Source organism: Ursus americanus, chromosome 33 (assembly GCF_024610735.1).
Source record: "Ursus americanus isolate L20-20 chromosome 33, mUrsAme1.1.p, whole genome shotgun sequence".
Classification (NCBI taxonomy): Eukaryota; Metazoa; Chordata; class Mammalia; order Carnivora; family Ursidae; genus Ursus; species Ursus americanus.
The window spans coordinates 4,221,844-4,248,932 of record NC_142159.1 but is presented as its reverse complement, the minus strand read 5'-3'; the positions used below and the strand labels follow the sequence as shown (position 1 = coordinate 4,248,932).

The 27,089-nt window shown below is 45.8% G+C and overlaps 1 protein-coding gene across 3 annotated transcripts in view; it reads right to left on the bottom strand.

The window, feature by feature from the left end:
* Positions 1-17,002: 17,002 nt before the first annotated feature.
* KIAA0319L (KIAA0319 like) overlaps positions 17,003-27,089 on the bottom strand; it is an 88,670-nt gene continuing 78,583 nt past the window's right edge. For all 3 annotated transcript variants that reach the window (XM_045782590.2, XM_045782591.2, XM_045782589.2), the window contains exons 17-21: positions 26,800-26,942; positions 25,881-26,003; positions 25,233-25,323; positions 23,533-23,624; positions 17,003-18,234 (exon numbers count right to left, since the gene is read on the bottom strand). In XM_045782590.2, coding sequence (XP_045638546.2) covers positions 18,047-18,234; positions 23,533-23,624; positions 25,233-25,323; positions 25,881-26,003; positions 26,800-26,942 — 637 coding nt within the window. In that variant the 3' untranslated portion in view covers positions 17,003-18,046. The remainder of the gene's footprint in view (positions 18,235-23,532; positions 23,625-25,232; positions 25,324-25,880; positions 26,004-26,799; positions 26,943-27,089) is intronic.

The following is a 27,089-nucleotide window of genomic DNA, read 5'->3' as shown; positions in this document are numbered from 1 at the left end:
TGGGTGAGTTATTCCTTTTCTTTGACTTGAACGAATTTTAAATTTTTTTTTTTCCTGTTTAACCTTATGGGTATGAGCCAACAGATGGTATATTACAAAGAGAGAGCAGTTTTCAGGAAATAAATTATTTGGTTTTTACTTAGTCCAGTAAACATATTGTCTCATTGCAAAGTTTTTTCACTTGTTTTCTTTTTTCCATCAAAAGACTCATTCCCATTTTTAGTTAATTAACTATATTCAGAGCCCTGAAAGCTAGAAATGCCAGGTATCACATATATGTTTCATTTCAGGCAAACTTTTTTGAGATTTACAAAGCTTGCATCAGTTTACCCTGAATGATTTTGAAATTGTGAGACTGGGATAAAGAATATATATGCATTCTTAAGGATAAATACATACTTAACTTGGAAATGGGAGACTAAATGGCATTTTCCTTCTACTCTGGCTCTACCTTGGTGTTGTGCAAACACACTTTTCAATTCCACATGGACTGTTTCTATCTGCTGTCTTTTGGCATTCCTAATTTTGAAAACAGGAGTTTTCCAAGAATTCTAAAGTAAAATGAACTTCTGTGTATGAATCCCGGTTTTCTATTAAATTCAGAATTTAATTTTCCGTGCATATAAAAAAGTTTCCTATGGTAGTGAGTTGAAATTTGAGGAAAGAATTAAGCACTAATTCCCCCAGTTCCTCTTGTGTCTTAATGATTGTTGAAAGAGTAATCACTGAGAGGCATTGTTAACACAGTAGGAAGACTGAGGCTTTGGAGCCTAGTCTTTCCACTTACTGGTTGTATACCTTTAGGTAAATCACTTAACTTCTGTGTGCCTCAGTTTTCTTATAAAGTGGAAATAAGAATAACTTTAATGAATTTGGCACATGTTAGGCTTTTGGATGTCATGGATTTTTTATTATAACATGCAAATTGCTAGGCATATAGCAAGATTTTAAATAAATGTTAATCCCTTTCCTGCAGCCTAAATTTTCACTAAGTTCGGTGCTTCTGATTCTGCAAAACATAATATCCTGTATGATTTGAATCAAATATTTAGAATAACTACCATATGTAATCATAAGTTCTCCACTCATGTGCTTACGTGCATATGAATAGTAATTGACATCATGAAAATCCCCTGATAACTTACCGCATTGGAAAAAGGAGGAAATACGTGGTATACCTTTTTTGTTTAATTGGGGAAACTCTGAATGAAATTTCATTTACTTGGTAATGGTTATATACCATGACTTGGGAGCAAAAGAACTGTACAACAATATACATCTCCCCACTTCTTCCTTCATTAACAGAATCCCCTGCTCCCCCATGTTTTAGCTAGACGGTAGTTTCTTTGGTAAGCAAGTATGTTTTCCAGGCTACCTTGCAACCAAGTGTGAACTTAGGACTGACTTTTGACCAAATGGGTGGAAACAGTAGTTTGAAACTAGCAGGCCATACCCTTGAAAGGGCTTGCCTTCCTCTTGTAATTTCCCCTTTTCCATGGGCCAGAATGTGCTCATAGCAACCCAGTTTTGTCTGTGTGGGAAAGGGCAGCATATCCAAAGCACGTGAACCTCATAAGGCAGGGCCGCTTCTCTCCCGAACTGCCTGCTAGCTCGGACCTTCACGTAAGAAAGAAACCTTTTGTCTTACTTCAGCCACTGTTATTTGGTCTCTACTAAAGTGGCCTAACCAGTTTCCTAACAGATCAGTACGCCCGTGTCATGCTACTACTTAACATAAAACTAGACATTCTGATCCAGACCATAAGGAAAGAAAAAAGAGACTATCGGTGTCGGAAAGAGAAATAAAACTCATTACTTTTATTTATGTATTTATTTATTTAAAGTAATCTCTGCACCCAGTGAGAGGCTCTGGCTCAGGACCCTGAGATCGAGAGTTGGATGCCTCACTAACTGAGCCCGCCATGGTGCCTGTAAAACTCATTATTTTTAAGTCATATTTTCAGATGTTCAGGTACACCTGTGTATTTAAGAAAACAGCAGACTATTAAAAATAAGTTTAAGAATGGTAGCTACAAAACAGTTGATGAAAACTTCAAGCACCTTTCTACTAGAGCAGCAGCCAATTGGATAATGTGATTAAAAGGAAAAGATACTATTCCAGTAGCAGTGAAAGCTATAAAGTATTTAGTAATTAAGTAATATACAAAAATCCTGTGTTTGTTTTAGTAGGTGGTGTTGGAAAACTGGCTTTTTACATGGAGAAAAACAGGATCCCTAACTAGCATCATGTCCAAAGGTGGGCTCTCAATGGATTTAAAGGTCTTAAATGTGAAAGGTAAAATTATAAAATTAATAGAAATATGGAGAATATTGTTGTGATCTGGGGGAGAGAAGGAGCTTCTTAAATAAAATTCCCAAAGCACAAACCATATGGAGAAAATTTACATATTGATTTTACATCAAAATGAAAAGATGTTTGTCAATAAAAGATGACAAAGACAGGCTCAGAGAAAATACAGGTTTCCCCGCTCTCTGAAGGTGCAGCGTTCCTGTGAAAACTTTAGTAAACCAAAACGGTGTAGAATGGAAATTTATATGGAAAATTTTAGCATTCCCAGACCCCAAAATAACCCCTCTGAGGTTTTTCTGATTCTTCAGGGCACATCTTGCTAGCAGACGCAGAAGATAAACCAAGATAAAGCACAGATGCTTAGACACCATGCAGAGCTACAGAGACTGACGTGGCTGATGCTGGGACGTTGAGGGCAGTTCTCAGGAAAGGAGTTTGGGGATGCCACTCTCGCTCCTCGGGATGTGCTCTGCCTCTCTAATGGCTAGCTGTAAAACTCAGAACGCTATTTTTGCGTTGTGTGAACGTGAAAGTGAAAATCCTGATATCTTTCGGTTAGCAAAAATGGGTACTAATGTAAGTTTTTTGTAAAAGTAAAGTGGCCTAACACAGACTTTCAAAAAGCGGGAATACCTGTACTTGCAAAACTACCAAATGATTTGTATCTAGACTGTACCCACAACTGCTGAACTGTAAAGAAAACTGAACAAAGAATAACGAATACTTCATAGAAGAGAAACCCAAACAGGGAACAAGTATATGAAGAGAGATGTTCAGACTCCTTTAGTAATCGTAGAATTTCTCTTCAAATCTCTCAGTTCATGTCCTTAAGATTGGCCAGACTAGAAGAATGGATAATGCCAAGTGTATTTGTGTTAGGATATAAAAACCCTTACATATTGCAAGAATAATTGAACTGCACAGTTGACCCTTGAATAACACGGGAGTCGGGGCAATAATTACACAGTTGAAAATCAGAGTTTTAGTTTTGACTCCCCAGAAACTGAACTACTAATAGCCTATTGTTGACTGGAAGCCTTACTGATAACATAAACAGTCAATTAACACATATTTTGTATGTTATATGTATTATATGTATTACAATAAAATAAGGAAAAGAAAATGTTATTAAGAAAATCATGATGAAGAGAAAATTTATGGTACTGTACTACAAAATAATCCATGTATATATATATGTAGACATGTACAGTTCAAACCCATGTTTTTTGAGGGTCAACTGTATATCCAGCCTGGAAGACAGTCTTAAGCATCAAGATAAGAAAGTTTTGATAGCTTCTACTAAAAAAAACTTCCCTCCTGCCATTAAATAAAAGATTGCTACCAAATGCATTTTGTATATCCATGTAATATAATTAGTATCCTTATTCATTTAGTGAAATACATTGATCGACTTTCTGATATCAAACCATCCTTGCATTCCTTGACAAAACCCTAATTTTACATGTATATTTAATATATACTATTGGATTAGATATATAATGTTTACCAAGGACATTCCCTTCTATTCCTAGTTTGCCCTCAGTTTTTCTTTCAATTATAAAAAAGTGTTGAACTTATCAAATGTTCTTTTTTTTGCGTTTATTTTAATAGTCCTCTTATTTTTGCCTTTTTAAAAGTTATGAAACACATTAATTTTCTTATGTTGAACAGTTTTTGCATTCCTTTACTACAAACCCTTATTAATTTAAAAATATGTATATACTGTTAGGTTTGGCTAGCTAGTATTTTGTTTTGCTTTTGTATCTGTAATCACAAGTGAAATATTTCTTAATTTTTTTTTCTTGAATTCTCATCTGATTTTGGAATCACTAGATTCAAAAAGAGTTGGGCAAGTTTTATTCCTCTTCCATTCTGTGGAACTTACAGAAAACTTTCGTTTCTGAACGCATAGTCAAACTGTAAAACTTACAGTTCTGTTGTTTTTCTCTCTCTAAAGGGGAGGCCTTTGCCATTTTAATTCACTGGATGTTCACTGGCCTATTCAAAATTTTTTTATTTAACAATCATATGATTCAGCAATTCCACTTTTTTTTTTTTTTTAAAGATTTTATTTATTTATTCAACAGAGATAGAGACAGCCAGTGAGAGAGGGAGCCCAAGCAGGGGGAGTGGGAGAGGAAGAAGCAGGCTCCCAGCGGAGGAGCCTGATGTGGGGCTCGATCACATAACGCCGGGATCACGCCCTGAGCCGAAGGCAGACGCTTAACCGCTGTGCCACCCAGGCGCCCCTGGCCTATTCAAATTTTTCATGTCAATTTGGATTTTTATATTTCTCTATAATTTTATGTTTTCTCTACAATTTTATATTTCTCTAAGTTTCACATAGTTTTATCTGTATGTTCAGCTTTATTAACATATGGTTCATAATTTTTTCCTTCTTGCATTCTGTATTTGGTATTCTGTTTGCATTTTCTCTTTTTCCTGATCTATCTTACCTAAGAATCTTCTCAAAGAACCATCATTTGGTTTTGTCAGTCTTGCCTTTTCTGTTTATTTCTGATTTTATTACTATTTTTCTTGTTTTTATAATTTTGGTTCATTTTTTAAATTGATGAATGATTGATTGCTTCATTCATTCTTAATCATTCTTATTGCTGAAAATAATATGAAAATGAAAAATGATTTCAAATCTGTTTTTCCCTTCAGCTCTTTAGTGGTGTTCCCAGATTCAGACATGATTTTATCGTCTGTTTGTAGGTGTTTTCTCATTTCCTTTTTTTAACCTAAGTGTTATCCGCCCTCCCTTTCCTTGCCTGAAATTTTGCCAGTTTTCAGGCTGTTTTTGAGGTGTACTAATATCCATTTTCTTAATTGCTCTTATCAGTATATAATCTCTCAGCTTTTTTTTTTTTGCATTGAATTCTGTCTCATTAGATACTATAAATATTGATACTAAAAAAATAAATCCCACAGTTAACATTTGCCTGATAATGTTTTCCCATCATTTTTGCTCTATGTTGTTAGATGTTTTATATAGAATTCATAGAATCGTTCTAATTTTTTACTCTCTTGTTTGTATCAGTATAGACTCATAGATTCCTATATTATTCACCGGGTTGTAATCTGATGCTCTCATTATGTGTTTTAATACTCAAATTGTCCTAGATTTAACCAATGGAAGCCTGTTCTGGTCGGCTCCTATTATGCCCTTCTGATATATCCCCATCATTTTTTCAGCATTTACTTACTCAAAACAAGATGTTCCAAGATTATTCTGTACTTTCCCTGCCCTAATCTTGGACTCCGTCGTGGAACCCTAATGCCTTAGCACTTGGTGCTCATCGACAGAGGTAAACCTGTTTCTGTGTCCTGTTGGTGTATAGAATCAGTCAATCCATAAACAAATTATACACATATCACACAACTATATACAACTATATCTGTCCATCTCCCTATTTATTTTAGCCTGTGAGTTCTTAACATTTCTTCCAATTTCAGTTCAACCCCTTGGGTTCTTTCTAGCCTTCTCCCTTAACACATTCATAAATCCTTTTACAAAACAGTGAGAAATCTGGTTTGCATTATTATCAGTATATGTACTTACTTTCTGAATCACTTACTTGCACAATGTAATCAGTCTCCTTACCTTTCCGGCCACCCACCACCTCATTTGCTCTGCTGCTGGGCTGCTTCACTGTGACACCCCTTACCAGCAGGCGTCCTGGGCTCCTGGCATACCAATTACTCCATACCATTTGCTTCCTCAAATGCTAATGTCTCCATGCAGGGGGAGCAGGTGAAAATGGAAAAGACGGGGTGGGAGTCTGTCTTCAGTTAAGTTTAAGATGTTCATATTCATTTTAACTACTGCTATTAGAACTTATTTCTGCTGTTATTTTTTTTTTCATTATGATAAGTGTATCTTTTAATACTCATGACCTATTTCCCCCACCCTCTCCCCCACCTACCTCCCCTCAGGTACCCCATCAGTTTGTTCTCTGTAATTAAGAGTCTGTTTCTTGATTTGTCTTTTTTCTTCCCGCCTTTTGCTTGTTTATTTCTTAAATTCCACATATAAGTGACATCATATGGTATTTGTCTTTCCCTGACTTATTTTGCTTAGCATTATACTCTCTAGCTCCAGCCATGTTGTTAGAAATGGCAAGATTTCATTTGTTTTCATGGTTGAGTAATACTCCATTCATGGGCACTTAGGCTACTTCTGTAGTTTGGCTATTGTAAATAACGCTGAAATGAACATAAGGGTTCATGTAATCCCTTGGAATTAGTGTTTTTGTATTTTGGGGGTAAGTACCCAGTAGTGCTGTTACTGGATTGTAGGGTAGTTGTATTTTTGACTTTTTGAGGAAACTCCATACTGTTTTCCACAGTGGCTGCACCAGTTTGCATTTCCACTCACAGTGCAAGAGGGTGCCTGCTTCTCCACATCCTCACCCACACTCATTTCTGGTGTTTTCATTTTGGCCATTCTGACAGGTGTAAGGTGACATCGCATTATAGGTTTGATTTGCATTGCCCTGATGATGAGTGCTGTCGAACATATTTTCATGTGTCTCTTGGCCACCTGTATGTCTTCTTTGGAGAAATGTCTGTTCGTGTTTTCTGCCCATTTTTTAACTGGATTATTTGTTCTTGGGGTGTTGAGTTGTCAGTTTTTAATATATTTTGGATACTAACCCTTTATTGCATATGTCACTTGCAAATATCTTCTTCTACTTAGCACGTTGTCTTCTAGTTTTGTTAATTGTTTGCTGTGCAGAAACTTTTTATTTTTATGTAAGCCCAGTAGTTTGTTTTGCTTTTATTTCCCTTGCCTCAGGAGACATATCTAGAAAAATGTTGCTGTGGCCAATGTCAGAGAAATTATTGCCTGTACTCTGTTCAAGGATTTTTATGGTTTCAGGTCTCACATTTAGGTCTTTACTCTGTTTTGAGTATTTTTGTGTATGATGAAGAAAGTGGTCCAGTTTCATTCTTTTGCATGTTGCTGCCCAGTTTTCCCAATACCATTTATTGAAGAGACTTTTTCCCACTCTGTATTCATTCCTCCTTTGTCAAATATTAATTAACGATATACTTGTGGGTTTATTTCTAGTTTTTCTGTTCTGTTCCGTTGGCCTGTATGTTTATTTTTATGCCACTGCCATTCTGTTTTAATTACTACCGCTTTGTAATAGAACTTGAAATCTGGAATCGTGATACCTCCGGTTCTGGGTTTTTTTTTCCATTTTTTTTAAAGATTTTATTTATTTGAGAGAGAGTGAAAGCGAGAGAGAGCACAGAGGGAGAGAGAGAAGCAGACTCCCTGCTGAGCAAGGAGCCCGACTTGGGGCTCGATCCCAGGACCCTGAGGTCATGACCTGAGCTGAAGGCAGACACTTAACCGACTGAGCCACTGGATGCCCCTGTTTTTTGTTTTCAGCATTGCTTTGGCTATTTGAGGTTTTGTGGTTCCGTACAGATTTTAGGATAGTTTGCTCTAATGCTGTTAAAAATGTCATTGATATTTTGATACGGATCATATGAAATCTGTAGATTGCTTTGGGTAGTGTAGCAATTTTAACAATATTTGTTCTTTTAATCCATGAGAATGGAATGTCTTTCCTTTTCTTTGCATCACCTTGAATTTCTTTCATCAGTGTCTCAAAGTTTTCAGAGTACAGGTCTTTCACCTTAAGTTTATTCCTAGATATTTTATTGTTTTTGGTGCAATTGAAGATGCGATTGTTTTCTTAATTTCACTTCTTGCTGCTTCATCATTAGTGTATAGGAACGCAGCGGATTTCTATACGGTGATTTTGTATCCTGCAGCTTCACTGAATTCATTTGTCAGTTCTAGTAGTTTTTGGTGGTCTTTAGGGTTTTCTATGTATAATATCCTGTCATCTGCCAATAGAGTTTTACTTCTTCCTTACCAGTCTGGATGCCTTTTTTTTTTTTTTTTTTTTTTACGTTGTCTACTTGCTGTGGCTAGGACTTCCAGTACTGTGTTGAATAAAACGGGTGATAGTGGACATCCTTATCTTGTTCCTGACCTTAGGAGAAAACTCAGTTTTTCGCCATCAAGTATAATGTTAGCTGTGGATTTTTCCTATAAAGCCTTTATTATGTTGAGGTATGTTCCCTCTAGACCTACTTTGCCACAGATTTTTATCATGAATGGGTATTGTACTTTGTTGAATGTTTTTTCTGCGTCTGTTGAAATCATCATATAGTTTTTATCGTTTCTCTTATTGAAAACAGTCATGTTGATCGATTGACAAAGACTGAACCACTGTTAGCATCCCAGGAATAAATCCCACTTGATCGTGGTGTATGGTTTTTTTTTAATGTATTGTTGGATTCAGTTTGCTAATATTTTGTTGCAGATTTTTGTATCTATATTCATCAGAGATACTGGCTCGTAGTTCTGTTTGTGGTGTCTTCATCTGGTTTTGGGATCGGGGTGATACTGGCCTCATAGAATGAATTTGGCATTTCTCCTTCCTCTTCTATTTTTTGGAGTACTTTTAGAAGAATAGGTATTAACTCTTCTTTAAATGTTTGGTAGAATTAGCCCGTCAAGCCATTTGGTCTTGGACTTTTGGTTTTTGATTACTGATTTACTTTCTTTGCTGGTAATTGGTCTATTCAAATTTTGTTTCTTCCTGCGTTAGTTTGGGTAGGTTATGTGTTTCTAGGAATTTACCCATTTCTTCTAAGTTATCCTATTTGTTGGCATATAGTTTTCATAATATCCTGTTACAGTTGTTTGTATTTCTGTGCTATTGGTTGTTATTTCTCCTCTTTCATTAGTTATTTTGTTTATTTGGGTCCTCTCCCCCCCCTCCTTTTTTTTTTGTTATGAGTCTGGCTAGAGGTTTATCAATTTTGTTGATCTTTTTAAAGGAACCATCTCCTGGTTTCGTTGATCTGTTCTGTTGGTTTTTTTAGTTTCTGTGTCATTTATTTCTGCTCTAATCTTTATTATTTCCTTCCTTTTGGTCTGTTTGGGCTTTGTTCCTTTTCTAACTCCTTTAGGTGTAGGTTAGGTTGTTTCTTTGAGATTTTTCTTGCTTCTTGAAGTAGGCCTGTATTGCTATAAATTTCCCTCTTAGAACCACTTTTGCCACATCCCAAATATTTTGGAGCATCTTATTTTCATTTACATTTGTTTCCATGTTAATTTTTTGTTTTTTCTTTGTTTCCTTGGTTGACCCATTCACTGTTGAGTAGCATGTTATTTAACCTCCATGTATTTGTGGTCTTTCCAGATTTTTTCTTGTGGCTGATTCTAGCTTAATAGCACTGTGATCAGAAAAGGTGCATGGTATGACTTTGATTTTTTTAAATTTGTTAACACTTGTGGCCTAATATATGATTTATTCTGGAGAATATTCTGTGTGAGAAGAGTGTGTATTCTGCTGTTTTGGATGGAATGTTCTGAATAGGTCTGTAAATCCATCTGGTCCAATGCGTCATTCAAAGCCACCGTTTCTTTGTTGATTTTCTATTTGGATGATATGTCCCATCAATGTAAGAGGGGTGTTAAAGTCCCCTACTGTGACTGTATTACTATGAGTTATGTCCTTTATGTTTGTTATTAACTGTTTTATGTATTTGGGTGCTCCCATGTTGGGTGCATAAATATTTACAATTATTATATCCTCTTGTTAGGTTGTCCCCTTTATTATTATGTAGTCTCTTGTTACAGTGTTCAAGTCTGTTTTGTCTGATGTAAGTATTGCTACCCCAGCTTTCCTCTGACATCCATTTACATGATAAATATTTCTCCCATCTCCTTACTTTCAATCTGTAGGTGTTTTTAGGTCTGAAATGAGTCTCTTGTAGGCATCATACAGATGGGACTTTGATCCACTCTGGTACTGTGTCTTTTGATTGAAGCATTTAGTCCGTTTACAGTGAAAGTAATTATTGAGAGATAGGTAGTCATCGCCATTTTGTTACTTGTTTTGTAGTTGTTTCTGTAGATCCTCTCTGATCCTTTCTTCTCTTGCTCTCATGATTTGTTGGCTTTCCTTAGTGATATACTTGGATTTCTTTCTCTTGATTCTTTGCGTATCTGTTACTGGTTTTTCATTTCTGGTTACCATTAGGTTTGTATGTAACAGCCTCTATTTATCGCAGTCTATATTAAGTCGATGGCCGCTTGGATTTGAACATATTCTTCACTCCACTCATCCCTGTTTTAGGTGTATGTTGTCATTTACATCCTTTTATTTTATGAATCCCTTCACTTATTTTTACAGAAATACTTATTTTTACTCCTCTTGTGTTTTTTTTACTTTTCATACTCTCACCTGGGGTCTTTCCACTCAGAGTCCCCTTTAATACTAATTTCTTGTAGGGCTCATTTAGTGGTCCTGAACTCCTGTAGTTTTTGTCTGAAAAATTCACTCTCTCCTTCTATTTTGAATGATAACCTTACTGGGTAGAATATTCTTGTCTGCAGATTTTTCCCTTTCAGCACTTTGACTATATCATACCACTCCCTTCTGGCCGGCAGAGTTTCTGCTGAAAAAAAGCTGCTGATAGCCTTCTGGAGTTTCACTTGTATGTAACTGTCTTCTTTTCTCTTGCTGCTTTAAAAAATTTTTTTTTCTTTAGCACTATTTTTTGCCATTTTTAAAAAAGATTTTGTTTATTTGAGAGAGAGAGAGAGAGAGAGAGCACGAGCAGGGTAGAGGGAGAAGCAGGCTTTCCCGCTAAATGGGGAGGCCAGTGTGGGGCTCGATCCCACAACCCTGGGATCATGACCTGAGCTGAAGGCAGACGCTCAACCAACTGAGCCCCCCAGCACCCCTATTTTTTGCCATTTTAATTACTATGTTTCTTGGTGTGGACCTCCTTAGGTTGAAGTTTTAGGAGGATCCCTGTGCCTCCCGGATCTAGATCTCTGTTTCCTTCTGCAAATTAGGGAAGTGTTCAGCTATTATCTCTTCAAATAAATGTAGTGCCCCCTTTTCTCTGTCTTCTGAGATTCCTTTATGCAAATGTTATTACACTTGATGGTATCATTGAGTTCCTTTAGACTATTCTTAAATGCATAATATTTTTTGTCCTTTGCCCAGCTTGGTTACTTCCCATTACTCTGTCTTCCACATCATAGCTTCTTTTGCTTCATCTAGCCTGATATTTATTCCATCAGGTGTATTTTTTATTTCATTTAATGTGTCCTTGATGTCTAGTTGGTTCTTTTTATTTCTGTGTTACGGGTTTCGTTGATGTCATCCACGCTTACGGTCAGTGAGTATCTTTATGATCATTGCTATAAATTCTCTATCAAGCATATTACTTCTTTCTGTTTTACTTAGGTCTCTTACTGTGGTTTGGTCCTGTTCTTTCATTTGGGACATATTTTTCTGTCTTCTCATTTTGTCTAACTTTGTGTGTCTGTTTCTGTGTGGTAGGAAATTCAACTACTTCTCTTGCTTTTAACAATAGCCTTATGAAGAAGAGGTCGCTTAGTGCCCTGCAGTGCAGTGTCCCGTTTCCCAGGGCCTGGCACTTCAGGGAGTATCTCCTATGTGTGTCGTGTGTGCTCTACTGTTGAGTCTTGGCCTCTTATTCCTTCAGTCCAGCTGTCTACAGAGGCTCTCTTTGACCATTGTGGGCAGTATTTGATCCCCAGCGGGGATGGGACACATTTTAACAAGGTATGTGGTGGTCTGCTTGGGAAGTGAGACCCAACGCCCCCTCCTCGCCACCCCGCCGCCACCAGAGGTCCCATAAAACACGAGTCAGGAGATGTGTTGTCAGGGTTTGCACTGGTCTTTTGGGGTGGGGCCCACAGCACCAAGACTTAGGGTGAATGTGACCGGGAAGGGCAGATATGCAGAAGTGAGGGGGGTGGGGAGTGTTGGTGTAGGCAATTTAGGTTACCAAGTGTCAGGGCAGGGTCCCTACTGGTTGGGTTTATGCTGGGGGGTGGGGGAAGGAAATGGCGCCTGCCAGCTCCTTTGTTCCTGGAGGCATCTTCCTGTGATCCCTGTCCTTCCAGGCCCTGCTCTGAGATTCACAAATCACTCACCCTCCCATCTGCCCCTGGGGATTTCAAACTGCGGGTTCCAGGTTCCCTGCCGCATTTGCACCGCATTTGCACCGCATTTGCACCGGCTGTACTATCTCTCTGAGGGCAGGGACTCTGCTTCCTAAGGCCCCGCCCCCCGAGACCTCCCAGAGCTGAGCCCGCAGAGTTCTATAGTTCGAGGCTTTCAATCCCTCTGGTTGTGAGAACTCACAAAATTCTGCCCCTGTTGCTTTCAAAGGCAAATATTACAGAGATTCATCCTCTGTGTTCATGGGCTGCGTGGTATGGCCCCTTCTCTACCTGTATTTGTGGAGTTTGTCTTGCCAGGCTTTGGATCGTTCTTTCTGGATATTTATGTTGATGTGAGTGTTTGCATCTGTGGGAGGAGGCGAGCTTAGGGTCCTCCTACCCGGCCGTCTTCCCGGGGACCTGTTTCTGCTGGTATTTCAGAGAGTCTACGTACTGTACTGTCTTTCCCCCTTGCTTCCCGTTGAGTAGCAATGGAAAATTTTGTTCTGTTTAAAAGTAGTAATGCATTCCAATTTTATTTTTATTGATTTTACTCAATACTAATCATGTTTGTTTACCCCTATTGGTTTAACTACCATCTAAATCTTTCTAGAAAGATATATTTATGTATCTATATCTTTATCTATATTTTAAGATTTTATTTATTTATTTGACAGAGAGACAGCCAGAAAGAAAGGGAACACAAGCAGGGGGAGTGGGAGAGGAAGAAGCAGGCTCCCAGCAGGGATTACGCCCTGAGACGAAGGCAGATGCTTAACGACTGAGCCACCCAGGCTCCCCAAGACTTTTATATTATACTCTTAGGTTCCTTTGGTCTTCCCAATCCTACCATGTTGATATTCTTTGGAATTTTGGTTTTGGATTGTTGACGTACTTCATATTCCATTGGCCCTAGCTGTTTTGGATTACAAACTTTGCCAGAGTATTTTATTTGCTCACCTTTACTTCCTGTAGCTCTTATGTCTAAATTTGTTTTTCATATTTGACTGCTTCTTCCAAGAATATTTTTTAAATGGATCTTTTGTGAAAAAAATTCTGAAGCTTTGTATTCCTGAGAGCTTGGTTTTGTTTTTTTTTTTTAAGTAAACTCTACCCCCGTTGTGCTGCTTGAACTCACAGCCTCCACCAACTGAGCCAGCCGGGCGCCCTGGGAATATTTTTTATTACATTCTCATACTTGAGTTTGTCTTGATAGGAATTTTGAGTTCAAAGTTCTTTTCCTTCAGTATTTTGGAAATGTGACTCTGTGTCTCACCTACGGATAGTGTTAAAACCTGATGTCAGTCTGATTCTTTTCTCTTTGTAATTGATCTGCCATCTTTCTCTGGGTGCTTTCAGAATTTTTGCTCTTCTTAGGCAGTCTTAGTCTTTCACTATAGTGTTTCTGTTGTGTTCCCTACATCTTCATCCATGATTTCTTTCATCTTTAATTCGGGTCCGTTTTCATTTCTTCAGATATTTCCTCTTCCACTTTGCCCCTTTTCTCCTAGGACTGCCAGTGACTCAGGCGTCGGCGCTACAACTCTGCCTCTGTACTGCTGTGTGTCTCCCTCCTTTCCTGCCTCGTTTTGGTACAGACCCTTAGGATGACGCACCAGCTAACTGCTTAGTTTTGACCTGTATCTGTCCCTCTATCCGAGTCACACTGTCTGTTTCATACTGGGTACTTCCAATGCGGTTCTTGTTCCTGTTTCATATGGCTGCTATTTCCCTGTACATTTATTTTGCTTTATTTTTAGTTCCTTGCTAGTGTGTATGTTTAGTTTACTGTCTTTGGGGGCTGAGGATTGTACTCCTCAGGCAGCATCTGGTTACTTTGGCCTGTGAGCTCATCGTGTTCCTTCAGAGCACCAGCTCCTGTCTGGTGAGGTGACATTTACTGACGAACGGCCAGGGCCAGGCTCTGTCCTGTCCCAGTGAGCTTAAGAAAGGGAGGTAATGACTTCAAGATACCTCGTAGTCCCTGTTGACCACTCCCAGCAGTAGGTGTTCAAAGATTTACCTTCAGATCTTTAGGAAGCATCAGCAACTTCCTAGTTGTCATCTACCAGCCCTGGGGTTTTATAAGGAAGAGTTTTTTACTTCTTTAATTTTATTTTTTAAAAAGATTTTATTTATTTGACAGAGACAGAGAGGGAACACAAGCAGGGGGAGTGGAAGAGGGAGAAGCAGGCTTCCCGCTGAGCACGGAGCCCAACACAGGACCCGATCCCAGAACCCTGGGATCATGACCTGAGCCGAAGGCCAGACGCTTAACCGACTGAGCCACCCAGGCGTCACAAGCCCATCCCTTTTCACCCCAGCAGAGCTTTTGGGCTGCACTTAGAGTGGCTCACTGATACCAGTGACGTGACTGATGATCCCACGTACAGCAAAGGGAGACATCTCACTGACGGCCTACCTCCCAATTCATGACGACCTTCAGTCTCCTAGGGTTCTTATAGGACTTGGGAGGGATTTCTTACAGGTTATGGTGGTTATTCCTCAGATTTATGCTATCTCCTAAGATGTATTGTTTTTCTAAGTTAAATTTTGGGGAAGGGAGCCAGAGCCTATGTCACTTCATTGTCTTAATAGGAACGAAAGCCCCTAGTATAGCTTTACTGTCCTTTTTTTTTTCCCCCAATCTTTCGATGTTGTAGTTTAGGTGTCTCTCTTACATAGTTTTTTGTTGTTGTTGTTAAGATTTTATTTGAGAGAGAGAGAGAAAGAGATCACGAGCAGGGGGGAAGGGTAGAGGGATAAGCACACTCCCCGATGAGCAGGGAACCCGATGAGGGACTCGATCCTGGGACTCTGGGATCATGACCTGAGCCGAAGGCAGACACTTAACCGACTGAGCCACGCAGGCGCCCTCTTGTAAATATAGTTTTACAAATACATCCAGTCTGTTAACTTCTGTTTGCAAGTGGCGGTAGTAGTTTTGATATCCAATCTGACAACTTTTGCCCATTTACTTTCACTGGGGATAGACGTATTTTTAATTTTTTTTTCTCCCCTTGTCTGGTGTAGCTGTTACATTCTAGTTCCCAGTGGCTTTCTCAGTACTTACAACATGAATACATGACTTAAACTCTAAAGCTAATCATCATTTTTTACTGTCTGCCTACGGAAGGATCTTAGCTTGCTTTAATTTCAGTCGTCATTTGATCCCTACCCCCATCTTATGTTACTGTTCATATTTTAATTCCTTCTCTTTATTCTACTCCTTAAGTAATACTACCGGGAACTTGGTGGGCCATGTTCCCCTGGAGTATCAGCTCAGCAGTGATGAGATCTGCCATCTTTTCCCTTGATCAGCTGCCATTTTCCTTTAAGAAGCCACGTCTCCCACACTGCTCTGTGTTAGCCTGTGCTCCTCACAGGCACACGCTCAAGTGCGGACCTGCCACGGTGCTGGGGACTAGCGACAGGACAGTGAGTAAGAGGACACTGGTGCTTCTGTAATGCGGAAGGGGTACTTCAGCGCTCCTCAGCCTGAGGCGAATGGAGGAAAGCAGCATTGGTTCCTGGGTTTTGCCTTTTTTTGGTGGGAGGAGTAGGAGATAAAAAATTATTCATCTCTGAGATAGAGGCATATCCTCGGTGAGCTGTGGCTGAGGTCGGTTAGACGCAGGAATGAGCCCTACTCCCCCCAAAACAGGAAGAATCGACAAAGCCAGTATGTGATCGAGTCCTGTAGCTCCTTCCTAAATTTAAAGCTTTTCTGTCGCACGCAGCTCCCCAAGTCCTGGTTGCCTGCCCCTCTACTCCTCCTGTGTGGCCTGACCCGCACAACGGAGAAAACCCGGCCCCCCGGCCCAGAGCAATTTAATCTTTGGCTTCTCTGATGACCTCAGACCTTCAGGATGGGACAGCTGCTGCCCCCCGTTGATGCTGCACTGAATATATGCTTCTAGACCAGTGGTTCTCCCAAGCGTGCTCCCTGGTTCAGCAGCATAGCATCTCCCGGAAACTTAAAAAAAGGCACATTCTCCTGTTCCACCCCAGACCTACTCAGAAATTCCGAGGTTGGGGCCCCACAGTCTGTCAAGCCTCCCAGAGGATTCTGATCCAAACCAAACACAGACTCTGCAGGGCCTGAGTTCTAATTCTGTCATTTACTGTATGGGGACTGAATTATTTCTTGCTATGCCTCAGTTTCTGAATCTGGAAAAACGGAGACAATCCTGCCCACCCCCAGTGGGTTTTCATACACAGGGCCTTGGATACAGTAGGATCACCACTGTCCCCTACCCCATGCCGTGCAAGCTGCTCCGTGAACACTGCGGTGTTCTGGGGGCACAAGGCTGCCCCTCCCACTTTGGAAATCCAAAAGGGAAGCATAGTCCACACCCTGGGCATCAGGACACTTTGAATCCCCTGCTTGGCCAAGGGAGTAGGGGAATGAATCATTTTTGTGTTAACAGAAGGTGTGGAGAAGAGGACAGACAACCTGCCTCCCTGGACTAGTCAGAGGGGAGCAGCTGGCCGGCAGGGGGCCAGGAGCGGCTGAGGCAGAATCCCAGCACCATCGGCCACACGCACTGATGATGCCCGGCCCGCAGCCTGCCTTCTGGAAGCCATCACGTCACCGGGATGCGCAGGCGGCTGGACCCGTGGTACAGGTCAGCAACGCAGCACGACGCAGCACACCTGGCAGGCACACGTACAATTAAATAGCATGTTTAATCATCTCACAACAGACAGTAGTGCAGTAGTGTAAACTAAGTTTCTTTCCAAAAAGTCACTCCAAAGCTCCTGTTCCTCGGCACTCAGAGAACAGGGCTGAGGAACCAGTGACAGGGCCAGAGGGATTCAGAAAGTCTCTGTTCCAAGGAGCTCAGAAGTCTGTCCAGGTCAAGGTTGCCTTGCAAGTAGCCGAGAGCCCTATGAGGAGTTGATGCGCACACGTTCTGACACACACATGCAAGGGACACACGGAGAAGACGTAGCTGGACGCAGAGGACCCTCAGTGGGGCGGTCGCACACATGCGCTCACGCCATCACCTTTCCGTCAGTGTGTGACTGTCTCCTGCAGGCGCAGGGTGTGGGGCCTGAGCCTTGAAGCGGCCGGTAAGGAGGAAGGGAAACGTCTGTGGCCCGCCCAGCTGTCGGACAGGACAGCCCAGCCCAGCAGCCAGAGGGGCCCCTCTCCATTCCTGAAACAGCCCGTCCTCCCGTCATCTCGGGCCGGACACCCACATCAGTGGTGAGGACAGGGGGCGCCACTTCCTCCGGGCCTAGCGAAAGGGTGCACTGTGTCCCAGAGAAGAGAACAAAGAACATGCCCGCAGGCAGGCCCTCGGAGCAGGAGGCTGGTAGTACCTGGTTCTACGGCCTGTGCAGGCGCCCTGGGAGCAGCGGTGCTGCCAACAGGGAGCTGAAGAGGAGGGTGGGAGCTGCCTGGATGGCTCTTGGAGCAGGGGAGGGGTTCGCGAAAAAGGAGGCCCTGAGGTGAGGACGTTGGGGCGGGGTGGGGGGGCTACCAGAGGGGTTTAAAGAGGAAACCTCTTCGTTCACAGCTTCATTCAGGGTTCCTGGAGAATGTCTCTGGATTCAAGTACCAGCAGCTCTGGTTGAGGGTTTAGGGTGGAGTGACCAGCAGATGCTGGGAGAACAGCTGCCCACACACGGGAAGCATGAGAAGCAGCCCGGCAATGCTCCGACCCTGGCACTGCCCAACCCTACCCTGAGGAAGCAGACCAGGTGGGCTACAAGATCTCCTCCCGTGGGCTCCTGGCCTTGAGTGGGGTCTGCCCGTTGGGCACGGAGCCATTCTGACCATGCAGGAGTTTGCCCTTCTCTCGGTCTGGCCACGTGAAGATGGCGTCGTCGCTGTCCAGCTCGGACTCGGAGCGCATCAGGCTGCTGCTCAGCATTGGGCCTTTCTGTTTGCTGCCTGTAAGACAGACAGAACCCAGGGTCAGGAGCACACACCTTCCTCGGCTTGAGCCGGGCGCTGCACCCTTCCCCAGTCTGAACAGGAGCAGAGGGATGGGAAAAGTGCCACCCCCTCTCCAGGCTTCAGGGGGCTCCCTGAGTCCTTCTCCCAGGCCTGGTTAGCTGGAACAGTTCCTTCGGGGAAGCCACAGAGAGACTAGACGGGACCAACAGACCTGGGGTGCAATGTGGATTCTCGATCTCCAGTATCTGTTAGCTTTGCTTAGTGCCACCCAAACACGATCTCCTCTTGAATTGTGGAATGTTTTATCCTCTCCCCTCATGAACAGGATGGGATTCCCACAGGAGGCAGGAAAGCACAACAGACAAGAGCTCAGCTCTAGAGGAGGAATTTTCACCGTGTCCTGGCTTGGCGTGGATGGCCAAGGGCTTGCTCGAGTTCCCCCACGTGGAGGGAGGACGTAGCCTCACGCCCCAAAGCTGCTTGCTCTGACTTCACAGCGTGGGTACTGGAGGCAGAGAGCAGGCCTCTGGCTCCAGGAGGTCACTCCTACTGAGCGCGCCTGACTGGGGTACCAGGGACTCCCAGAGACAGTCCCAAGCCATCAGCTCATCAGAACACACAAACAAGGACCCATAAGAAGCACCTGAGGTCAGAAAAGATGCCTGAGATTCTGCGAGCCATTGTAGCCACCTTCGCCCCGTATCATCCCTAAGGCTGCAGAGGCTGCACCGGAAAAAGCACAAGGCAGGCTGAGCCAGCTCGACGAGGAACGGGCAGTGCCCACAGCGAGGACCCAGCGTGGCAGTGCTCCGGGCCCCGCCTCACCCACCCTGGAGCTAACCTACCTCCTTTCTTAAAAAGGTGACCAGACAGGTGAGGTGTATTTGAACCCCCATACCCAACATTCACTCTCCCTTCCCCCTGGTCCCACGCAGATCCCCTGAAACACCGAAGGAGTTTCTCAGGATTCTCAGAGGATTCTCAGCTGTTCTGTCCCTTCCTGGCCGGAATGACGTAAGGCTGATGCCAGTATCCTGAGCTGCTCCCATGTGGTGGAGGACAGTGGCCAACGTAAGGGCCAAGCCCAGGGGAGGCTCAAGGTCCCCCAAACCCTGGCTCTGCCTCTGTAGCTGAAATATCCCTTCCCCTCTGTCCTGTGGGGGCATGCCCCTCCGAGTACCCACACGAAGCTTCCCTTTCTCAGAGCCCGTCCCGAGCCCTTCCTCCTCCATGGCTGCAGCGGACAGGAGCCAGAGGGGGACACATCACCTGGTTCCACAGTAGACAGCAGTCGCCCAGCGCCTTCCCACACGAGCTCCTGCTCTGCCTGGAGCACTGAGCGATTTCACACACTAAACAGCACAAGCTGGGCACGGACAGGAGCGCATGCAGCGGCACTCCTCGTAACAGCCAGAAACAGAAAGAATTCAATTGTCTGACAACCATACGCCCGCCAAAAACATTCACACAGTGGAAATGACACAGAGGAAATGAACAGACTCATGCTCTCACTAACACCACATAGGAATGTCCTAAACGTAATGGGGAGTGGAAGAGGCCACAGTGACTCCATTTATATAAACTACTCCAAGATGGTAGAAGGAAGTCGCAAAGACTGGAAAGAGAGGGAGTGGGTTATGTGGGCATGTGCACTTGCCAAAAACCCATCAAGCTGACCTTATGATCTTCTGTACACATTAGACTGAACCACAAAAAACTGCCATTTTTATAGGTCAGAAAAGTCAAATACCCGTAATTTCATATGGTTCAATCTGCTTTAATAAAAAGCTTTGAAAAATCAATAGAATAGCAAAACAAACCCAAAAACCACAGGTTGCTGAACGCAAACCAGGTCTCCTGCGGGTGGGCAGCCCTCAGGCCCTGCCTGGTGGCCTTGGGCGCCGCAGCTCCACGGGCAGCCCTCGTCCACGCTCGGCCTGGCTCCCGGCAAACAGAGTCGGTGCCACCTCACCTCCACACGTTACCTTTCTTCACAACACGGCCCACTAAATCCATGCTTCAGGCTCAGCTTCTCCAGCTCAAATCCCATTCTCCCCATCCTGCTAGTGGCTCTGCTCTGGGTTGCACCCAGTCATGGGCTGAGTCCAGAAGTAGAGGGAGGCTTCAGCCTGGTCAGGCGCACGAGACCAGACACAAAGGGACCCTCCCTGCTCCCTCAGCTACACTGCCCACACAGAAGGGCCTCCTGGCTGTCTCTAGTGTCACCGTGGTGACCCAGATGCATCAGCACCGTGGGGCCCTTGCTACAACCCCCCTTTCGCTGGACGTCTGCCTCCTTCCCGTTTTGCCTCTTCAGCCCAGCACTTCCTGGTGCCGTCCCCCCGCCTTTCCCTCCACTCCACCACTGCCGGAGTAACCCCCTGTATCCCCCCACCCTCCCCTTTCCCCCCACTCCCTCCATCCTGTCCCCTGCATCTCTGCCCGAGCCCCCCCCCCCCCGCCCGCTCTGCTCCTCCACAACTCGCTGCTCCACGCGCAAAGGACTTCTCAGGAGTTAGGGTCCTGCTTCCTCGCCGCGTACTTCCTGCCTCAACAACCTGCACTGTCACTCTGCCTCCAGTCCCCATCCTACTCCAGCTCTTTAGGTGACCAGAAACTCCTCCGGTGCCCTCATCGTGGACACTTCTTATCTGTCCTCTGCAGCAACAGACACTGCTGACCGCTCCCCAATGGTGTCCCTCCTCCCCACTGATGGCCCGTCTTGGGCTCTTCAGCTCTGGACTCTCCTTTTGTCCCTCAACATCCTCCCCAAAAGGGATGTGACCCATTTTTGTGTTCACCCTCACCAGCATCTAGAAGATTCCTACATTGACGCTTGGCAGTTCAACCGTTCTGCTGAGTTGAACTGAATTCATCTTTTCTTACTCAAGCTGTCACTGCACCGATGCCTTGATTCTGTCTAGAAGCATTCTCTGTCCCTCCGGTCAGAAGTCAGCCCTGACCTTTCCTGTCCCTCCATCCCATTGACCCCATGCTGGTTGAGCCATTGTCACCTCCCTCTTGGACCACTGCAAACATCTCCTTGCTGGCCTCCACTAGACTGATTTTCCTAAGCCAGCACTTTCAAGATGACACTTCTCATCACCATCAGAATTCTTAACTCCTTTGGCTGATGTTCAGAACTTCCCACACTTTGGTCCTCGTCAGTCTTCCAGCCTCATTTCCTCAACCCCATTCACAAGGGTCCTAAACCAAACACTACTCTCCTCCAGCACTTCCTCTCCAGTACCACCCAGTGCACACATGCTCAAAGCAGCAGCTCAGGGACCAGCCTGCACATCTCCTTGGCCAACATGCTACGAACTGCATCAGGTCTTCCTCGCAAAGGTACCTGGAATCTCTGTGCCTCTCCTTATCTCATTACCTCTCCACCATTAGGACATTGCATCGAACCTCTCTCACCCGCTCTTGCCTCTCCAGTTCTCTCTCATAGCAGTCAGGGTTTTTTTTAAAACGTAAGTCAGACAGACCATTCACCTCCTTAAAAAGCTGCCTGTGGCTCCCCACTGCTCTCAGAAGGAGCCCACAGCCAGGCCCCTGCTCACCTGTGCGGCCTCGCGCCACTGGCCCCGTGCTCACCATGTCCAGTAGTTCACCTTCTACTTCCTCAGATGGCATCCGCTCTTTTCGGCAGCTGGGCCTTTACCGACTTTGCTCCTTTGCCTGGACTGCTCTTTCCCAGAATCCTCCTGTGGCTAACGCCTACTTGTCCCTTGAGTCTCAGTTCAAGTGCTCTCTATAAAGACCTTTCATCATCACTTCGGTGTATTTGTGAGTGTGTGTGTTTCGTGTCTGTCTGACCGAAGCCGTGCAGAAGCAGTCTGTTGGTCTGGCTCACCGGATGTAACCGGTGGCTGGCAGAGGGCCTGGCACACGGTGGTCTCGATCCAGATGCACAGATGAGTAAGACACAGTCCCTGCCCTCAACGACTTCGCTGACTGGTAAGGGGACGCACACATAACTCGTATAATACAGGGAGAGAAATGCCAAAACAGACACGTGGCAGAGGTGAGCATGACATGAGCTGGTTAAGGGAGGAATGAGAAAGAGCTTTCTGGACAGAAATAGGAACCGACAGAATGCACTGAGGAAGAGAGAGGTCAGCAAGAAGGAAGATCTCAGAGAAGCAAACAGACAAAAGCTCACCCAAGGCCATGTCGGCCAGACCCCAAGTCAGTCACCGAAGGATTTCAAGGGCGGGGAAACCTTTGGGAGTCATGTGAGAACCACCCTGGCTGCTCTGCGGGGGGGGGGGGGGGGGGGGACGGGACTGTGCACATTTTGACCCCGAGGCTCCATTCCCAGTCTGTCCCCGGGGGAGGCCCCGGCTGCCCCTCTCTGGTCTGAGGAGCCCCAGGCGCCGCCCCGCGGCCTTCTCTCATCCGGCTGCCCAGGTGCGGGGCCCAGACCGCCACAGAGCGCTTGTTTTCTTCTGATGTGTCTTTGCTGCCTCTGTAGCCTGAAACGCCGAGGGCAGAGCTGGTGTCTTGGAACGCTCTGCATCCCCCTCCCGCCTCCTAACACAAAGCTGTTTAATTCTTTGTATAAGAACAGTTCTGCTTGCCAAGTGTTTAGGAATAGCTCTGCCTAGAGTCCCATAAACAGTCGATGGTGGCCATGGCCTCATGACACACGGAAACCTCACCCATGACGCTCCTGCCCACCCCATCACCGAAGCCCTCTCGGAGCTGGCGTAGTCAACGATTCTTTGGTGGGAGGCACCTGACAGGCCCGCGCACCGGAGCCAGCTGGCGAGCCGCCCTCCTGCCTGCTCAAGGACAGCGGCAGAGCCTGTGGTTCTGCCAACTGCCGGCTAGACGAAGATGGGAGACGAAGGCCAGCTGGAAAGGAGGTCAGCTGGCGGACACTGGCTTCGATCTCCTTGCTGCCTCACCTTGTCATCTGCCCAGAACAGACAGTCTGGTTAGGCCTAAGAGACTCAGGTCCCTGAGCCTGACTACCGGGGGCAGCCTGAAAAGCTGAAAGCCAGGAGGGAATCCTGAGGCAAATGAGCAGGCCAACAGGAGCGAGAGGCCGAGTCCCTCTGCAAAGTGAAGCACAGCCAGAAGGGGGCCCCGACTCAGAACTCATCCAGCAGGCTGCTTCTGCCAGGGTGGGGCAAGCTCAGCCCTCCACCAAGCAGTAGACAAATGCTTTTCCAGAACAAATAGCTGTTAGCGACACATTTAGGAGGGGACTAGCGACAGCGGGTCTTCACAGGGAGAGTGCACGAATCTAGAGGCCGCACCCCCAACCCCAAGGGCCACTACCTGCTCGGGAGGTTGGCTTCAGTTCCAGACTCTCTTGATCCGTGGCATCCAGGATCTTGTACTTGCTTTTCCTCTTGGGTTTTCCTTTCTGCCTGAAAAACACAATCCCCACCGCGGCTCAAGAAGGGGCTTCTGCGTGAGACTCAGGGAGCTCAACACAGGGTCACGGCCAGACTGCAGAGCACGCCCTGTCCCGGTGGGGGCTTCCTAACAGGACTGTTTTCTGCCGTGCTTCCCAGCCCAGGGAAGGTGGCAGCTGTGGCTGGTTCTTCAAATACTCCTCACCGGTTCTGGGAGAGGAGGGCAACTATGACCGTCTGACCACAGAGTCATCACTGGCAAGGAAGCAGAGACTGGTCAAAAACGTACACGGGACGGACTGCGAGCTCCCGCTCACCACACGACAGGCCAGGAAGTCGAGGGGAAAGGTGCTTGGGGCAAGAAAAGCAACTTGACTCAGAAAGCCAGCACAACGAGGAGATGGCAGACTCCTGTCCCACAGAACCATCTTCCCCAGCCTGAGACTGGGGCTGTTTTCATGTAAGGAAGAGGGGAAGTGGGAGGAGGCTGGAGTCAAAAAGCGACTGATATCTGCAGACATCCAAGAAGGCTGTGTAACTTCTTCGTCCTTGGTCAGCTGATCTCTGTAGGAACCTGGTCGTGTTGTTCCTGTGAATCTGAAACACAGGCATTTCTGTATGTACTTCCTTATCTCCTTTAAGTAGGTAGGTTTCAGGTAAAAAAGCAGTTTTTTGTAAATCTCAGCTGTAAGCAAAGTTCTGTCGATGGTTAGCATGCCTGTGTGCAGGGCTCAGCAGAAGTTTCTAAGCTGTAGCTCACAGCAGCAAGGGAAGGGAAGCAACGTGAGGTCAGACACGCTCCGTTTCTCCCTATTACATCAAGAGAACAAAGAACTGATGCTTGGCAGGTAGAGGGAGGAGGAAAGCATTAAACCAACAAGCTATTAATGGTGGTTGTCTTAGGCTGGTGGGAATTTAAAATTGTTTTCACTTTCTACATTTTATGAGAGGTTAAATCTCAGCTGTGCTCCTTATTCACTGTGTGTCTGTGGACAGGTGAGGCCATTTTCCTGAGCCCACAGTTCCTTAGCTGTGAGATGAGAAAAGGTGGTTATATGCATTAAAAAATATATATTACCTACAAAATATCATCCTATGCTTGGCACACAGTAATGTAGAAATCATACTTATTATTAATCATGAAAAACAAATAATAAACATTCCCATTAAATATCATAAGACTAGATAGGAAGACTCCAACCAAAAAACAAACAGAACACTTCATCCTGAGTAACCGAAGCCTACAAATCCGTGAAGACATGTACACACGTGAATCCCAACTAGAAAGGAGGGCAAGAGAACTGAAAACTCACACGCTGGGTGGAGTCGGAACACACGCCGCTGTGGAGTCGGAACACACGCCCAGGCCCTCCCGCTCCCACCCTGGCCACGGCCACGCTTCCCAGCCTGCGAATCAGTGCGGTGACGGCCACTTGGCTGAGGGAGCGCGCTCCCGCCCTGGGGGGTGGGAGAGGGGGATGAAAGCCTTTCTTCGCCTGCCTCGGGCGGTGACGGGCAGCGAGGAACCCCAGCGCCTTCCATGTGGAAGGTGCCAGATACCTCCCTGATGAACAAATGCAAGACCGACGCGAATGCATTTCCGAGGAGAAGCCATCTTACCTCTTACAACAACAGACCACCGTCCAGGACAGGACTCCCAGGGCGACAACGACGACGAAGGAAGCAATGATAACATACAACACGCTCCACTCTGCAGAGAGAGACAAAATGGAGGGGCTGTGAAGACAGAGGCCAGGGGGCGGCCCGGGCTGCCCCGGCCTTGGCAGCAGCTTGGCTCTGCAGACATGAAGGCCCCCACGGTGCCCAGGGCAGGGGAGACCTTGCAGCTGTAGGCAGCTGAAGCTTTCAGCCTCCTGCACAGTCCCTGCCGGGCCCCGGGGGCAGCGGGGCAGGCTGTCAGGAGCTTTCCCGGGGGGCCCAGTGGGCCCAGAAACCTGAGGGCTCCCACTGGGCTGCCCCGCTGAGGCTCCACAAAGCCAGGAGGCCTTGCAGCTGATCTAACTTGGGCTGCAGTGTGCGCGCGGTCGGACTTAAGCCTGGTTCTTGGTTCAGGCCCGCTGCAGAACTCTGCTCGAACCTGGAGCAGCGTGGAGGAAGGAAGTAAAAGTCCTCTGCAAACAGAAAATACACGGAGTTCTTCTCCTCGCTTGCTCATCTGCCTCGGAAACACCACCACCCACCTGCTCAACTCAGAACAACTACATTCAGCGCCAAAGCCGCTGGCACAGTGCCGAGCGGAAGACTCACCACAGTTGCTGTCTCCATCCCTCAGCTGCACCTTGATGAAATTCTCCATCCAGAAAGGGTCGCAGATACAGCGTTTGGTGAAGGAGTCACAGTGGCCATGGTCAGAACAGTTCAACTGGCACGCTGAAAGCAGCGGGAAAGGGGACAGGTGGACAGAAGTCAGGGCGGGTGCGCGTGAGGACGGGAGGCCCCCCTGCCCCGGGACAGCTGCTGGCGGGTGCACGCCGCCCGCGGTCATGGTCACGGGCACGTCAGCCAGCTAGCTGATGTTAGCAGGGCCACCGACACAGTTCCGGCTGTCCTGCTTGCTCTGCTCCCTGTGGGCAGTTCTTGATCTTTCAGGGCCCGCAGACCCCTTCTGTGAGTCATGTAAATGCCAACATAAAATACACAGTACTACGAAGGAAAGCAATGATATGGCACATGTTTTTGAAATATTTAAGAATCTACGGTTTTAAGCTAATAATACACGTGTGTCTTTATGAAAACAGGAAGTAACCAGATCTAGCAGCGGGTCGAACAGCTGCCCTAATTTTGAAGCAGTGATGAGTAAAAGTGGCATCTCGCCGGTAGTGTGCTATGAAAGTACCTGTGATTTCTACCGCCTTAAGTCACGGGCTCTGTTACTACTACCGGGCTTTTTGCCCACCTTCATAGTACAGGGAACTAATGAATTTCAGTTGGAGGTGGTGAAAATAAAGATGTCATTTTCTTCCCATTCCAACTCCTAGCCCCTCGGACGCTCTGTCGTGGGCCCGCGGACCCCAGGGGAAGAACCCCAGCACGGAGATTTCGCGACACGGGTAGTGGAGCAAAGCAACTATGTCCGTGTTCCTCGAGCACAGGAGAGGAAGCATGAGGACAGCGGGGCTGTGGGCACTGGGGAGGCTCTTCTTCCCAGCCGCCCCGAGTTACTCACTGACAGTATTGATTTCCAGGGCTCTGAATATCAGAAAGTCTGCTTTCTGCTTCCGCAGCTCACTCCTGAGCATCGCTGCCACCTCACGGCCTCTGAAGATCTGGTGGGGAGGCTCGTTTTGAACAAAAAATACCATCTTGGTGCTGCAGAGACACGCGACAGTGGGAATGAGCGGAAGCTACCAACAGCAGAGGCAGCTACGTTCGCTAGAGCCCCTTCTGGGGTGCCGGGCGCTGTGCCAAGTACTGGATGCCTTCTCTCCCCGCAGCAGTGGGAACGCTGTTCTGTGT